Here is a 17,015-nt window from a genome sequence, read left to right on the forward strand (position 1 = left end):
GTACCTAACGGTAGGCAGTGGCCAACAATTATCACTTGCATCAGAAGTTCGAAACATTTTAAAATTTGAACTAAATGTACATACGTACACTATTGCCGTTAAACCTTTATTCATAAATAATACTTATTAGATTGTTACGTAATATTGCATAGTAATATATTAGGCAGATTTAATATAATATGTATATGGAAGTAATTGCGTTATTTAAGAATAAAATATAGCGATATCTTATATAAAAAAATCTCGTGTTAGGTACCGTACTCCTCCGATACGGCTTTACCGATTTTGACCAAATTTTTTATGCATGCATTCAGTAGGTCTGATAATCGGCTACTATCTATTTTTCATACCCCTAAGTGATAAGGGTTGTTCGCCCTTAACATCTTTTTATTTATTTGGTAACACAACAGCTAGTATGAGTATAAAAAAAACACAGTAAGTTTGAAATAAATCTCGCGATGAAGCCATCACAATCAAAATAGCAAACTTGACATCACTCGTATCAAAACCAAAGGTTTGTCACCACTGGAGTCCATAATTTTACGTAATTCCTTATAATGGCTTAGTAAGCTTCTTCTGAATTCATTTGCTTTGCGCCTTTGGAGAAGGAGCTGTCAGACACCAATATGGGATTTTTGATTGAAAATATTAATGTGTCTGTTAGAGTGTCTCTGACCGCTTTGAAATGCGTCGGGTTTTGGCTGCCTGATAGTTTGAATGGAACCAAACGTCTCGTATATTATTGCTATGGTTTCTTGTCGTTTATGTTCGTTTTAGGTAAGAGACGTTACAATTATTAGGTGTATAATTAAATTGTTAGTTAAATTAAATTGCAATAATGGCAGTTGTTTATGATTTTGAAATGCGGTAGGACAAATATGGTTTGACGGAAAAGGTACCACCGCTACCCTTAATTCTTGCGTGAAAAAGTTTTTCGCTTTGAACAAAGGGTGTTAGTGCCGACTGTCTTACTAATAACAATTTACAATATACAAACATTGTATAAAAGCTCTAAAATAAATACAGGTGTGTTACGAAACCACACTAATAAAAGTATTCTTAGTAAACATAAGTACAATTCAAAGATAAACGCATTATTAGCATACGACAATAATAAATTAATTTTGTAATTTCAACAGTATATAAATCTGAGTAACGGTTTATCTCACCGATCATATCTGTCATTGTTTTATTTTTTGATCAAGTATTATTCATCACTTATGCTTTGAAATCCTATACATTAAAACCTTTTCTTCTCAGGAACATACATCATATGTCAAGTCGTCGACCTCTTCCAAATCTGGGGAGACCTGCCGATGATGACGTCCACCGCGTTCCTGCTGTTTACGAACCTGGCACACTTCTCCAAGATCGTGAACATCGTGGTCAGGAGACACCAGATCCAGGATATTATCGATGATGCACATAAGGACTTGACCAGCGAAAATAGTGAAGAAGGAAAGGAGATTGTGGACAGGTTTTAATTACAAACGAAATGATATGTATTTTTTGTAGATTAGACGTCTAATTTATGTACAATCTAATGTTATGATTTTTTATGTTTATACCTAACGATAAGGCAGACGGGCTACCTGGTGGCAAGCAATCACCATCGCCTATGGACATTTGCAAGTTTGGCAACATCAGAGGATCGCTAATACATCACCGGCTGAAACGAGTTTTCATTATTATCACACGAAACCTTAATTCTTATTCTAAACTAAAGAATTAAAACTAAGTTGTTCCTTATAACGTCTGCTAATTGCGAGTGAACTCCTGTCAAAATCGGTCGTGCCTTTTTGGTGATTAGCCGGAACATACAGTCATACAAAGAATTAATAATCGTATTTTCGTTATTTATAATTACCGCACATGCTTTCATATGCGTTTTAAAAATATGTTATTTAAAGCTTACAAACACTCCAATTTTATTTATTGTAGATGAAGATTTCATTTTTTTGCCGTGAAGGATGATAACTGTGTGATATGTCCATTCTCTTTTTTTTAAAGTCGTGTCAAAGTACTAAATGATTACTTTGGGTATTACGGGAAAGCGTGTTAACAATATCCTTATAATTACTTTTTCTTTCATTTTCTTTTCTATTTTTTCTAGCTGTAACTTCGAAACCAAATGGCAACAGCGGCTGTATTTCTTCTTAACTGGAATTACTCTTATTGGCTGGTCAACCAGCCCTGAAAAAGGGCAACTGCCTCTTCGTGCCTGGTGCGTATTATTATTAGGAAACTTTGAGTGAAGATCATAATATACTTTTATAATTCGTCTCTATATGATGGGTAATATGATACTAGCATTACCTAATATGAAGTGATGGCAGTGGCACGGAATTCACGAGTACTATCAAATATTTGTTGCCAAACTGAAACATCATTGCACTAAAAAGTATGTTTATTTTACCCCATTTTTCATTCCAATACATGGTCAATTGGTCGTGTATTGAATTTAATAAAAATAACCCGTATGATTTGGCTTGAGTGACTCATAAGCAAAGAACAGAAATAGCCGCCGAAATCAAATACATTGCTTATTTCTATCCTTACTTGCTTTTATCAGAAAGAGTATTGGACAAAGGACAAACACATTATTAACCACGAAGAGTTAAATAACTCAAAAGATAAATAAACAATTACTGCCAGGCTAAATACAATTTTTGATATGATTTCAGGTACCCATACGATGCATCCGTATCACCGGCCTACAAAATAACTTATGGACATCAAGTGTTCGCCGTCCTTATCTCTGGGTATCTTAATGTAGCTAAAGATACCCTCGTTACAACCCTCATAGCCCAATGCCGGTGTCGACTCAGGCTTCTGGGGTTGTCACTGAGGACCCTGAGTCATGATATCGTTATTCCAGAAAATGTAAGATTTTTAAAGTGTGTTTTCTAGATTGGAACTTCAATAATGAAACTACTAAACAAATGAGTTGCTACTCCTGCTTAAGTTGGAATTACTTAACGTGGGGATCAAAATTACATAAAACACAACGCTTTTTGATCGTAGACCTATATAACATACCTTTAAATAAGAACACGCCACAGTAAATTATGCTGTATGGCAGATTACGTTTTGGAATGGGCCGGCAAGGTTGAACCATGCGAGGAATTTGATCATATTCAGATATACCTAATATTTTATGGTCAAAAGTACTTATAAAATTCGGTAACCAATTTCAAAGAAGACATTAATCATATGCATTAAAACGTAAATAATTGTTGCTTAAGAAATTTGGGAATTGGCGATCAATTTTGAAAATATTAGAATTTTTAACACTATGTTATATTAATAGCAACTTTCAGAGTAAAAAATATTATTTCACAATAATAGTTATACCTTCATGACGACATCTAGTTACGCAACGTGTAGATCGTAGCGTCAGTCACGTCGTAGACTTCGTAGCAACGTAGCACGTAGCTTACTATAGGATGACACCACTTTACAATCATTCCATTGAGAACGGACAGATGGCGTTAGTTGAAAGCAGAAAAATATGTACACTTGTGTATTTGCAAAATAAGTATTTTATTGTAATTATATAGATAATGGTTTTATAAATAAGGCATCATTAATATTATATTTTTTAATCTTTTAAATTAAAAGCTGATCAATCATTCAAATTATTATATTAAATATCATTAATTAATTTACTTAATTCTAAATTAAACAGAAATTCCAGCGCCTATTGACCCTGGAACAAGAGAAGGTAGTGAAGACCCGTCTCCGCTGCTGCGTACAGCGGCACCAGGCGGCGCTGGAGGCGGCAGCGCAGCTGCAGCACTGCTTCTCCGAGCCCACCTTCGTGCAGTTTGTCGTCTCACTCATCATCATATGTGTGACGGCTTTCCAGATGGTTTCAGTACGTAACGTATTAATAAACTTTATAAAATAATAAAAATGCCTTCTGCTGGAGTATATACAATATACATTGAATTATCTATAACAAATAATTAGAAAAAAAAGTAGTGTTAATTCATTTAGTATGGATTTTCTCAAAATACCATCTAGTAGTATATATTATAAATAATTATAAATATGTTAACAGCAAACTGGAAATATGGTTCGTCTGCTCTCAATGGGTACCTACCTGATGAACATGATGTACCAAGTCTTCATTTACTGTTACCAAGGAAATCAGCTTGCCGTTGAGGTATATATTTGTTATTAGTAAGCATGTGATTATTTTTTGTTTTTGGTACGACGGCCATCAAACTAGAACACAGCAGTACTTGACATATACGTTATAAAGAAATCCAGAAATCCAGAAGTAGTAGATTGAAGGAGTACAAACAAGTGTAGATTGTAGTAGAGAAGTAGATGTAGATTTTGTCAGGTCAGAATCGTCATTAACTCATTACTGTCGCACAGCTGGGCACGAGTCTCCTGTCAGAATGAGAAGGATTAGACCATTCTCCACCGCGCTGGTCAAGTGCGTATTGGCAGACTTCACACCTTTGCGTTTTTTTTTATAATTCACGCCGGTGTACAGGTTTCCTCACGATATTTTCCATTTACCGTTGATTTAGCAAGTGATAAATAATTTGTAACATGTAATACGTAACTTTGAAAAGTCAGAGATGCGTGCCTGGGATTTGAACTTTTCAACCACTACGCTATCACTATGATTTTTGTCGGATTGTGTTTCTTTTTAAATAATTTAAATGTATTTCATTACAAGAGCACAGAATTAGCAAGCGCCGCATATGAAGTCCCCTGGTACGCTTGCCGGCTAGGTGTTCGCCGCTCGCTGGCGGTGGTGAGCACGCTATGCCAGAGGGTCGCGCGTCTCACCGCCGGCGGGTTTACTACGTTATCGCTCGCTTCGTTTATGGCTGTGAGTTACTTACCAATAACATTAAATTATTCTGTCTTTTGTGTATTGAAATGCATGTTATGGAAGGCTTGTTCTTACCCGACTATGTTAGGTAATGCCATTCGATCGTATGTATGTATGTTTCGTTCTTTGAGATTGCAGTCCAAACGGATTGTAGGATTTTAACATATGAGGTAATAGTCGGAATGACAAAAACAAGAGTAATTTGCATTTAGTTAATGCGTATAGTAAAACAGTTGAGCCAGTTTTGATAGAGTTTACAGAATGCTTATAAAGTTTACCAACGGCGTAGACCGTTTAATTATATTGAGCGCGCGGCGAATGTCTCCTATTATAGCATAATATTTTTTTTATTTTATTTAATACAATTTCCATATATTTTCAGATAATCAAGGCGTCGTACTCACTCTTCACTTTACTGCAACAAGTCGTGGAGAGGATTTAAATTCTTCGCATAAATTTGCAACGTTACGTCATTCTCTATATTGTACTTAATATAAGCACTTTCTAGTAAAAAATACACAGTTTAAACCCGTGGGTCTCATACAATTTTGCACAGTTTCTCACATGATGTTAATCTTTTGCCAATGTTGTATTGTATTGTTTAAAAGTAAAATTAATTCATGGTCGTAATGTATGCTATTAAATTGTTGCAATATTAAATCAGGGAAGTAGTATTTTGTATTTCTTTTAGTTCCTTTGTTGGACACTTATATCATTCCACAACTAAGGATGATAAACAAAAGGTTGTTCTGGATGTCATAAAAAATAAACCTTTTAGTCGTTTAGTTCCAACATGACACACACAAATTACTAGGTTAGGTAAGTAATTTGTAGGTACAACAAAGTGTGGAAAATATAATAAATTCATTACATAAATATTCCTTCGAAGTGTTAATTACGATAATACTGTAATTATGTGTGTCGCGGCATCCGTAAGCTGTAATCAGAAAACCGTATAATAAACAGGAGACATCAACCTTTGGTAAGTCTTAGTAAAATTTGATTTCATTTTCATTTTTATCTGTTATTTTAGAACCCATAGTTGAAGTCAAAGTTCTATCTACTTTAAAGTACACTTCATTGACAGAATTCATACGTAACTATTCATATTACCTTACATATATACTTAAATAATAAAAAGATAATACTGGAATGTCAATCTCATATTACAAAAAGATTTACACTGATTTTTCTGTCTTCTGGATGTACAGAACATGCTTATAATGATATGCTCATAATGATATTAGATTATTAGATGAAATATTACTTGTTATTATTAATATTTATTAAGTTACGTTTACATGTTTATGTAGTAGGTCATATATTTAGTCTAAATTTAACATGCTTTTAATTGTAATAATTATTACAATGTTGCGAACACCTGAAGTAATATTAATTATTGACGGTCTAAATTGTGATAAATACTGATAGAATATTTCACAATCATTTTTAATTTCCAAACATCAACATGGGAATATTTGTGGATAATTTAAATCTGCCTCTACGGGTCACTCAGACCGTTTTTATTCTGTTTGGTATTTGGGCACCCTCATCTTTGAAGGGATCTATGAAAATATTATTCAGTTTTTACACGTTTGTTTCGTTTATGCTTTATACTGGTAAGTAATAATATCTAGTAAGTAGTAATACGAGCAAGTAAAGAAACCAAATTGAGGGAGCCAAAGCTTGAATCTTAGGCCTTTAATTCATCTGATAGTTTATACTGGAATCTTATAATTAATTACTCGTATTCTTCTGATCATACCTACCTAAAATATATTAGTCATTCTAGTGTTGTCACCTGACGTGATATGTAACTGCTGCTCAAAAGCATGCTGTCAGTTCCAGAACCACTTTTTTATGAACATAGCCAACTTTATAAAGAACTGGTTCTTCCTGAAGCCCATTACAGATGCATTGCCACTACTGAGGATTAAGATGGTTATGTTACTTGTAAGAGAGCCGGATTCCATACCCTATCGCGCAGAACTGCCTTACTCTATTTCTAGCGTGATCCACGTTTGCCATTTTTCAAAATAAAACTATAACAGACCCAAATTACTTTATGCAGGCACTTACATAATCATTCAAGTCGGAGATCTCTGTCAGGTTTGGGGCAATGTGCCTCTCATGACAGGGACCATCTTTCTTCTTCTCACCAACCTATCTTTGAGCACCAAAGCTTTGAATGTGTACTGGAGGCAGGAGGCCATTCAAGCTATGATCGATGAGGCACGCTCCGAGTTATCTGAGGAGTCTAGGCCGGAAGGCAAGGAGATTGTCCAGAGGTGGGGAGAATTTGACTTCATTGTAGGGTGCTTCTGTAATCTTTATTAAGTGGATTACAGCATTTCTTTCAGAATTTCCTTATTTGTACATCGTACGAGATATATTTATATTTTGTGATATATCATAAAAAAATTCAATTAATAGTTCTGCTCATTTGTTTCCTTTAAATATATTTAGTTTTTATTAAATAAAAATACACTTTATTTGTATAATTGTTATCTGTTAGTATACTTTGATGTCTATTTTAAGAATATTATTTAAGTGGATGTTTATTTTATTAAACAATTCTAATGAAGAACAGAAGACACACATAAATTAGGATGGTATTAGGTGTAAGACTTACTTTTCGTTTCGTCTTTAGCTTTAACCAGGACACAAAAATCCAGTTGTATATTTATTTCTGCCTAACATACACAACCGTGGCTGGCTGGACTTTCAGTGCTGAGAAGAATCAACTCCCTTTAAGAGCCTGGTAAGTATATAATACAAGTTTAAAATGATATATAACGGCAAAAGTTTATTCGTTTCTGTATCATTCAAAAATTGCTGTTTGATGAATTGAAGGAGCGTTCAATTGATCATATAGGAATTAGAACTGAAGTCAATTATAAATGTGTCGCCACTTTTGAGGAGTAAGACGGTTAATTAGGTATATAAGTCAGCCGACATCCACATACTAAAAATAGGTGGCTTCTTAGTTGCATCATATTTTTCGAAATCAAAATGGCGATTTTTGGAAACATTTTATTTCTCAGGCATACAGTTATCTTAAGATGATGTCTAGACATTATTTACAAATAATTAGGGATATTAGGAAACGTTAATGGATGATCGATTTTTTCAGGTATCCGTATGACACAACTAAAACACCAGCATATCAATTGACATATGCTCATCAGGTATGTTTTTGTGTTTTTTATGACTCTACAAAAAATTCACTCTGAGTTTTTCGTGGTGAAAACGTATCTAGAGCAGAAGAAGTTCAACCTCTTTCAGCTTACTGAAAAACAGGTTAACTAGATGATCTAAGTTGACTGCGGCGTTTGTAAATATCTCCGGTTACCGTTACCCTTTATAAGGAGAATCCTGGATCATACCCTCATGCGTCTTCAATGCTGATTAGTGAAGATCGTCCAAAGTTCAAGTTTATGACTCGTAACAAACAATAATGGTTAAATTGTATTTTCTTTAACAGTGCATCGCGTTATCGGTGGCTGCCTGCATCAATGTGTGTTTAGATACACTGGTAACGACCCTTATAAGTCAGTGTTGCTGCCGACTTAATCTTCTATCGCTAACTCTGCGTATGCTTTGCGATGGCTTGCAAGTCACTAAACAGGTATGGAGTTATACGCGCTTTAATACTAACTCCTTATTGAATTACAGCTGTTAATTGATTGTTGTATCCCATCTGAACACTATCTTACATCTAAATTTAACCATGCACCTAAACTGTGGTTTTGAACTATTCGGATTGGTCACAGGCGTCTGAAGACTCCAAACGTTTCTTTTATGTGGTAACAATGGAAATTTCATAAAGACGAACTAAACGTTTAGTACTTGAAAATTTAATCCCTGTTCATCTGCCTTACCGCTGAATTGCTTAATTAATCTAATTTTGTTTAAGAGAAGGTACAAAAAAATCTTTAATCTTCTTATTTCTAAACGTATTTCTTTTGCCATATATCACCTCCCTAATTAAGTTACGATATTCATATTATCATGTCCAGGGTATCCTGTCGCCCACTGGCGAGGAAGTGGTAGCTCAACGCATCCGATCCTCGGTGCAGCAGCATCAAGCCATACTCAAGCAGGTGGCACAGTTGCAGAAGTTCTTCTCCATTCCGGTTTTAGTGCAGTTCAGTGTCTCCATGGTTATAATATGTGTCACTGCCTATCAGATGGCCATTGTGAGTATTACCTTACTTTATAATTATATCTTATTAGGACTTATAGAAGAAGTATTTCTGGTTGGATGATTATGTTGTTTCCTACATTATTATGTACATAAGCCAAATAAGCATATAATGATGAAAAGTTTTAGAACCAAAAAAAAGTGTAATGTTACCAGGCATATAGTATTTTTCATGATCGCAATTAAAACGACATATTTACACATATACACATAACATAAATTACTATTTTGATTGTTTCAGGGCCCGAAAAGTTTAGTATGGTTAATTGGCATGGTGGCATATCTGGCTGTCATGCTGTTGCAAGTCTTTATTTATTGTTACCGCGGTAACGAGCTGGTAATAGAGGTGTGTGATTTTCACTAATAATATAACTACTGTACAGGATACAGAACTATAGTCCGATACATAATTAGGTGTCCAAACGGCAAATTAAGGTGTTGACCTATCAAGAAAATACGTTTCAAATGGTAGTTTCTTATTTTTGACGATATTAAAGTAATACAACGATAATAAAATAATAATCTACATAAATTAAGATCAATTAATATTTTCCAATATTTATATTAAATCAATTTCCTTTTATACAGTTATATAAATAAAAACATGGTTTATGGTAGAAAATGATAATGTGATAATGGTAACACAATCGGGAACCAAAACATTTTTTGTGCCGCCATTTTTAAGTTTCGTAGTTGATGTTATTCATTTTCGTGATCGTGGTCGAACTCTAATGTTTTCTCGTTTTAATAGCACGTTTGTTAAATTGTGTTTAGTTATTATTTTTTTGTTTTTTATTGAGTTTCTTAAATTTTTAGTTTCTTGTTAATTTATTAAGGTTTACAATACATGTAATCATATTTTGACAATGACATTTCTTTGTTTACATTTTGGACACCTAATTCTGAAACAGGCGAGAGAAAGAGAGAAAAACAGTAATAAATGTTTTAACGCCCATTGGCGTAATAAATAATGTATTTTTTCAGTTTTTTTATGTTCAGAGGTTAATCTGTTTTAAATTATACTACATAATTTCTACTTAGTAGATCTTAAGTTAGAAACCGTAATTCAGCCATATTAATCTGTACTGAGCTATAACATCCTAATTTTTGGAAGCTTAATGAGCCACTCCCTTCTACTTTAGGCTCATTAAGTGCAGTTTTAAGGTAAAATACAAGTTTTTTTGTCATATGAAACGAAACATTTCAAGCTTTGTGTACAGAGTGGGAAGGTGGCTGAAGCAGCTTACGAGTGTCCGTGGTACATCTGCAGTCCGCGGCTGCGGCGGTGCCTGCTGCTGGTGATGAGGCGCTCGCAGCGGGAGCTGAAGCTGAAGGCGGGCGGGCTCACTGAACTCTCCCTTGCTACTTTCATGGGGGTATGATGAACCATCCAACTAACAATGTACTAACAAGTAACTAGCATTATGAAAACAAGCCCATGTCACTCCCACAATATAGACGAATCCAAGGACTCAAATGTTAGAATCTGTCAAGCCGTTTACGCAGTAGGACATGATAAAGAATAATATGTACATATACCAGTGATCGAATATCGGGTCGAATGTTGGTTCTATATCAAAATTTTAGATTAATTGAAATAATTATTAATATAAACTATTATTAATTGTAGGTATTAAGGAAACGCTTTAACTTAATTATTTTTTATTGTCTTGTTTATTTCAGATTGTAAAAGCGTCGTACACTTTCTTCACAGTTTTACAACAAGTTGATGATGAATAAAATAGAATGCTTAAGTAATTGAAGCAAATAAAATAAAATGTTAAATAAATTATCAATTGACAATTAGTAGCTGCTTGATGTTGTATTGTATAGTCCAATGCAAACTATATAGGAATAAATATGAAGTAATGTACGTTTTTCATTTCAAGTCGGTAGTACTGTATGCATATTTGATTCCAATGTAATTATGTTCTTTTCAGGGTTAGCAACTCATCTGTGATTAACCTTAAGAAGGATAAACCCCTTAATATAATACTGTACAATCCTACTTTAAATAATAATTTATTATTTATCACGTTAAAACCAATCTATAATATTCTGAATTTAAATCTTTGTTACATAATTATACTTTATAGATATAAGAATAGCATAGCCAAATAATGGGAATAAATATTTTACAACTAGAGACGTGATCACGATGATGACCATGACGAGACAATAAAATTAGACACGTTTTTGACACGAAAGTAGCCGCAGTTTGGATCCCTGATAAAGATAACAATCGTAGATTAGGAATGTGCGAGATAACATCGATCTTAAGGCGTGATCATACAATTATAATGGTTTAATATTGTGACAAACGTGAGATTTAGCGGCGAAATAACTTTCTGAACAATATTTCGAACAGTTCAAGACTGTTCAAGTTGTTAACATTTTATGCAAATTTTGATTATTTTTGAAACGTGTACATGTATAGAAAGATCACTGCACCTGACTGTTAGATAAATGATTCCACAGACAATTATAACATAACAAATTACATCGGTTTTAAATTCAAGCAATATTTTTTTTTAAACTAAATGTATGTACAAATATAGTACACAAGGTGTACGTACAGCTATATAAACACTTCGTTTAACACCTTATGTGCCATCTGTAAAGAATTTCTTAAAGACAATGGTATGTAAATATAAGAATATGATAAACTATACATGACACGTCATAGGAATCATCATGAATCATGATATAGCAGGTGCCGTATATGTGATTTTTACCACTACCCTTTCATAATGAATATGAAACCATTATGACACATGACGTCATCATGGAGGAGTAGCCAACTAGTTTTACTAGTAGTTCGATCGTAACCTTCGACTGATATATACGCGCTCAGTGCTCAGTGGAACGTCGTGTAGGTGTTTTAATTATACAGGGTTTGTCGTTAATAATGGATAACCCGTAAACTGGAGTTGGTTTGGATGTGAAACTGTAAGAAAATCGTATCTTCTTGCCAGGGATTCTAACCATGTGAAAATGGCGTAGCCTTTTATACTTTTTTATAAATTAATAATAATAATCATAAAATAATGGTTAAGTGTGAGTTCATAGTACTTCTTTTGGGCGTAACAATTTATCTCGTCGGCCTTGTACGAACCGCATATACCTTCCTGATAGATGAAGAATCTAAATAGACTCGTGCGGTATTACTACATATATTTTCATTTGTTACACATGCGAACACACCCTTACGTTATATGAGATTGATCCTATAAAGATTAGCTTCTCTATATATGGTAACTCTCTTCAAATATGATTTGAAAACTACAAAAATGTTGCAGAAATTAGTTGTACTCATAGTTTACCTTGTAGGAGTCGTTGTTAGTGAGAAGTCATGTTACTGGAACGCGGAATGTCCCTATCAGCTATTTTCATCGAAGACACCCTACGACACAATAAGAGGAGATATTCGGGACTATCCAAACCCGCAGAGTAAGTTTTGTTAACATTTTTGTTCCATTGTCATAATTTGTTTGAACTTAATAGGTGCCTAATTTATTTTATACCCACTTCGAAAAAGGAAGAGGTACCCGTACAACCTTAAATTAGACATGGCTTACGTCGTGATCCAGCAAGTATATTTTGAACAGACTTCAGAACTAAATAGAAAAATTATATTAAGTGGGGCAATTATAAATAATTTTTTCACCTTTAAGTGCCATTAAAGTTATTTTTTTGATATCATATATTTTATTATGTGGTAGATTGTGAGGCCGTCAGCATATGGTCACTTCATCGACACGGCAACCGTAACCCTGGTGGCAGTGTCACGGAATCCATTAAAGAGATCGTCAAGTTAAAGGATGAGATCGTAACCAGCTTCGAAGCAGGCAGGGGTCAGTTGTGTTCACAGGTAATCACTACCTAGAATCCTCTGCCTAGATAAAGTTTTGTGTATGATTATAAAGCAGAATGGAATCAGCATGCATCAGAGCCGGGTGAGGGATTAAATCTCAGAGATTAAGGTTGTTTCTGGGGGTGGCATTGTCTGGCGTTTGTCTATTATAGCATCTGCAATTGACTTTATTTTATCCTGATTAGACCGGTGTGTGGAGACCGGTATATTGCATAAAAGTCTGCCCCTTCCATCACGTAATAGAAAAACATGAGCGATATAGTGATACCGACAGTCAACGTATAATCTTCCAATTCTTCCAATCTTCCAAACTTATTTCTGCCTTATAACAGCAGTGTTAATCGCTGCTGTGTTCGGGTTGAAGGGTGTGGTAAGGGTACTTTTCCGAGGCGTTCCAGCTTAGTCCTCGGGGGTAGCGGCGCATCTGTGGCCGACCACCGTTACGAATATCTACTCCTGTCTGGAGTCGATTACAGATATCCATGAGCGGCAGTAGCCACTTACCATCAGGTGGACTGCATGCTCGTCGGGTACTCCATATTATAAAAAAAACTGCATTTACATATTATGTTACTTGTTTTGTCCAGGATGTCGAGGAGTTCCGGAAATGGACTTGGAACGAAACATTGGAAATATCCCAGTCTTTCCTCACGGGCACTGGTTACGAAGAATTATATGACATGGGTAAGAGGATCCGCGAGAGATACCCACATCTTCTACTGGGTGACAGCGAGTCGTACTACTTCAGGCCTACGAATGAACAGAGAACCATCACGAGTTCCATCGCCTTTGTGCATGGTTTGACGGAAAACACCAATTTGACGCTCCCTATCGATGATGTGAAAGAAAGAGACGATGTTATACGAGTGAGTATAAACAAAGTTTTAAATTGTTATGTTAATGTTGACCTCATTGGTTGTCCGGGTTCGGATTTATGTTTTATCGAAGCTATGTGCTTATATTAGCAATTACTTATTAAAGTAAATGGTCAAGAAAATTTTGGACAAAAAGCACATGCAAATGAATATCTACCACTAATGCTCCCAAAGGTATATTGTGCCTATCGTCTAAAGCATCTTGCATGTGGTAGATAATGACCTTATCACTTTCTGAGGAAGATTCGTACTCAGCTATGAGACCCATGTTATTATGTTGTTGTTGTAATTGTGTTCTAGTTTTCGAGCAGGTTATTTAGTGTGTGACTATTTGCAGCCGTACCAAAACTGCGATAGGTATCAAGAAGACGTCAAAGGTGGTCAGGCTCTTGAGGATGAATTAAACGATTACTACAATACGGCAGAATTTAAGGCAGTAAGTACACATTTTCTTCTATTTTGAAGCATCTAACTCAATATTGTGGATCGTGCTATGTTACATTTTTGTAATTAAATAGGTAAAAAATATGTGGAGTTGTCAAATGTAATTATGCATTATGTCAATATGTTTTTACCTGTGTAAGAAACAGTTATATTAATTTAACCCACTGAACATTATTAATAACCGTTTATTATGTAACGGGTACTCACGATATGCGTTTTTTATTGCCGATATTTCGACCCAGTTGCATGGATCGTGGTCACGGCGAAACTGTTTCGTTTCATAATAAAATGTCTCAATTCCGCGATAATTTTAGTCTAAAATCATATATTAATAACCCTTTTGATTAATAATGTTATAATGAAATGAAATTGTACTGTTTTTATATCACACTGAGTTTTTCTCTCCAAAGGTCCAAAACGCAGTGCAGCAGCGTCTAGGAATCTCAACACAGTTATCGGCGGATGATATTTACGCCATTTACGAGATTTGCCGCTTCTACCGCTCCTGGACTGCCACTCTCCAGTCTCCCTGGTGTGCTGCCTTCAGCGACCAGGATCTCCTCGTTTTGGAGTATAGAGATGATGTACGCCATTACCACAGAAATGGCTATGGATCATGGGTAAGTTTTGCCTATTTGGGTATTAATGTGAACCATGTGGTGACCATACAGGTCTATCACACAGAGGGTCTCGGGTTCAATACTCGTCTTGCTTCCAGAGATCTAAAAGAGGAAATGATTTTTATTTTGGTTCTGGTTTATTATATACTCGTCGTTGTGTGTCTATGGTTTATGGTTACACGGTAATTTTCATTTGAACTTCTTGGATAAAATATTTATTTCCTATACTCAAATTTTAATATTTTAGGTCAACGTCAATTTAGGAGGTCCTGCCCTTAAAGACTTTTACGAAAACTTCGAGGCCGCAGTTCAAAACCGGGGAAAGAATATTGTGTCATACTTCACCCACGACACCATGATGGAGATGGTGTACTGCGCTATGGGGGTGTTTAAGGACACCACCCCTATTCGAGGGTCGAGGAGAGAGGACAACAGAGTCTGGAGAACCAGCTTTATCGGCGCTTTCTCTGTCAACTTTATTGCTGTTTTAAATAGGTAAGATAGTTTCCAGTTTATATTTGGTATCCATAATTAAGTTATTGTTGTTTTTAACATTACTAAATATGCAGAGATATACTATAATTACGGATGCAATGAATGTATATTTAATTTGCTATTGCACCTACGTCCGTTATTGATAATCAACCTCAATTATCACCTTACTACGTCATAATAAAATATCAATCTTTAAAAATAAAACAAGAAACAAATAAATGTATGAGTTGAAAACAATTAAATTTTAATCTGTCTTTTTCCCTTAAGCTTCACACCTATGTACCTATTTACCGCTATAATATAAATAACAATGTTTAGCTGCAATTGTATGAGCTAGCGTATATATTTTATCGAGATCTTTAATCGCATAGCGTTATCACACACACAATCAAGTAAACCAGGCCCTATATGACGTGTACATCAGGTCTCACGCCTCCAATGTGCGTGATCATAGTAATAGGATGCGTGATCACTCCCATAAAACGCATGCGCTTTGATAAATATATGATAACCATACACATCATATTGATAATAAACAATATAACACTATAACGTAATCGATAAGAATTTCCTCATCTCACAATTATATAAGTATAATTTTGGTAATTTTATCTATTAGTTCTTTAATTTAACCACTATTATCACATATGATTGGAGTATTTATGTGTAATCGCATGTTAGCATCTTTGAAGATGAATTTTCATTGATTGGTTTTTTCGTTGCATCTTATTATTATCTATACATTACATTATTAGATATGTAATCGTTTCCATCACTATTATTTTACGCGCGCTGTTGTGTTCTAAAGGGAGTGGTAAGGGAGACACTCTTATCCAAAGCATTACAATTTAGTCCTTAAGGGTAGCAAGGTATCTTTGGCAGATCTCAGATCGGTCTTTAGTTATTAGTTATTTAGTTATCTAAGGTTGATTACAGAATTATATCCTCAACTGTGGCTATATATCATCAGTTGGATTGCATGATGCACACAGTAGATTATTAAACCATAATTAAAACCATAATCTGTATCTATTAATATGAAAATAATATTTTTGCAGATGTCAAGAATCTGGAACCCAGACCTATCGTGTGCAGCTGTTTATTAACGAAAAGCAGACAGAACTCTGTCCTCTCGAAGGTTGTACCTGGCAGCAGTTCCAGGAGAAATTCCAGCCCTTCACCAGGTCTAACCTGGACTTCTGCAGCTTTAACTACACTGTTGTTGAGGATGATAACACCTCAAATGACAGTGGATCCATAATATCTGTTATTAGTATTGTTTTAATGTTACAAGTGTTAGTACTGTTACAAAGATGATTTTGATAATATTTATTTCAGTATGTATGTGATTTTTGGAGTTCGTACTAGATAATTTGTTGTATGTAATAATATAAGTCAAAGTTTATTATATTTACGAGTATAACTCATTATGACAATCGTCTGAAAGACTACCGTTTTTAATCGCTTTTAGAATAAGATGGAGATGTATAAATGTAAACTAAATATTTAAAGACACAAAATGCCTATTTTTATAAAATTTTATCGAAAATATTTGTTTAATTCTTTTACATTTGATAAAGAAAAATCATAATAAATATTTTTTTCTAAAAATGTTACTTTGACTGCTACTAATTGATCACTTTTGATC

At 34.6% G+C, this 17,015-nt stretch overlaps 2 protein-coding genes across 2 annotated transcripts; both read left to right on the forward strand.

Annotated features, from left to right (window-relative positions):
• Positions 1–626: 626 nt before the first annotated feature.
• On the forward strand, positions 627–10,799 carry Or-63 (olfactory receptor 63). The gene is made up of 17 exons (XM_073092652.1): positions 627–777; positions 1,261–1,477; positions 2,114–2,224; positions 2,685–2,883; positions 3,689–3,877; positions 4,064–4,168; positions 4,697–4,852; positions 5,238–5,294; positions 6,309–6,474; positions 6,927–7,143; positions 7,506–7,616; positions 7,989–8,043; positions 8,340–8,483; positions 8,875–9,063; positions 9,307–9,405; positions 10,280–10,435; positions 10,743–10,799. The coding sequence occupies exons 1-17, from the start codon at positions 627–629 to the stop codon at positions 10,797–10,799; spliced, it is 2,379 nt and encodes a 792-aa protein (XP_072948753.1).
• A 1,095-nt stretch (positions 10,800–11,894) lies between these two features.
• LOC140757249 (multiple inositol polyphosphate phosphatase 1) lies at positions 11,895–16,970 on the forward strand. Its single transcript, XM_073092851.1, has 7 exons — positions 11,895–12,509; positions 12,782–12,930; positions 13,521–13,799; positions 14,146–14,244; positions 14,663–14,872; positions 15,120–15,367; positions 16,426–16,970. Exons 1-7 carry the CDS (start codon positions 12,311–12,313, stop codon positions 16,682–16,684), a joined length of 1,443 nt encoding a protein of 480 aa, XP_072948952.1. The 5' UTR covers positions 11,895–12,310; the 3' UTR covers positions 16,685–16,970.
• The last annotated feature ends 45 nt before the right edge of the window (positions 16,971–17,015 follow it).

The sequence above is a fragment of the Epargyreus clarus genome, unplaced genomic scaffold (assembly GCF_041222505.1).
Source record: "Epargyreus clarus isolate Ecla_fem2 unplaced genomic scaffold, WU_Ecla_fem_2.2 ptg000004l, whole genome shotgun sequence".
Classification (NCBI taxonomy): Eukaryota; Metazoa; Arthropoda; class Insecta; order Lepidoptera; family Hesperiidae; genus Epargyreus; species Epargyreus clarus.

Excerpts from the sequence above, each read along its gene's own strand:
- LOC140757249 (XM_073092851.1), top strand. The coding sequence starts at position 12,311 with ATGGTAACTCTCTTCAAATATGATTTGAAAACTACAAAAATGTTGCAG. Across the intron at positions 12,931-13,520 it reads GGGGTCAGTTGTGTTCACAG|GATGTCGAGGAGTTCCGGAA; the intron begins GTAATCACTACC and ends TGTTTTGTCCAG. Across the intron at positions 14,873-15,119 it reads GAAATGGCTATGGATCATGG|GTCAACGTCAATTTAGGAGG; the intron begins GTAAGTTTTGCC and ends TTAATATTTTAG.
- Or-63 (XM_073092652.1), top strand. The coding sequence starts at position 627 with ATGGGATTTTTGATTGAAAATATTAATGTGTCTGTTAGAGTGTCTCTG. Across the intron at positions 4,853-5,237 it reads CGCTCGCTTCGTTTATGGCT|ATAATCAAGGCGTCGTACTC; the intron begins GTGAGTTACTTA and ends ATATATTTTCAG. Across the intron at positions 9,406-10,279 it reads GTAACGAGCTGGTAATAGAG|AGTGGGAAGGTGGCTGAAGC; the intron begins GTGTGTGATTTT and ends CTTTGTGTACAG.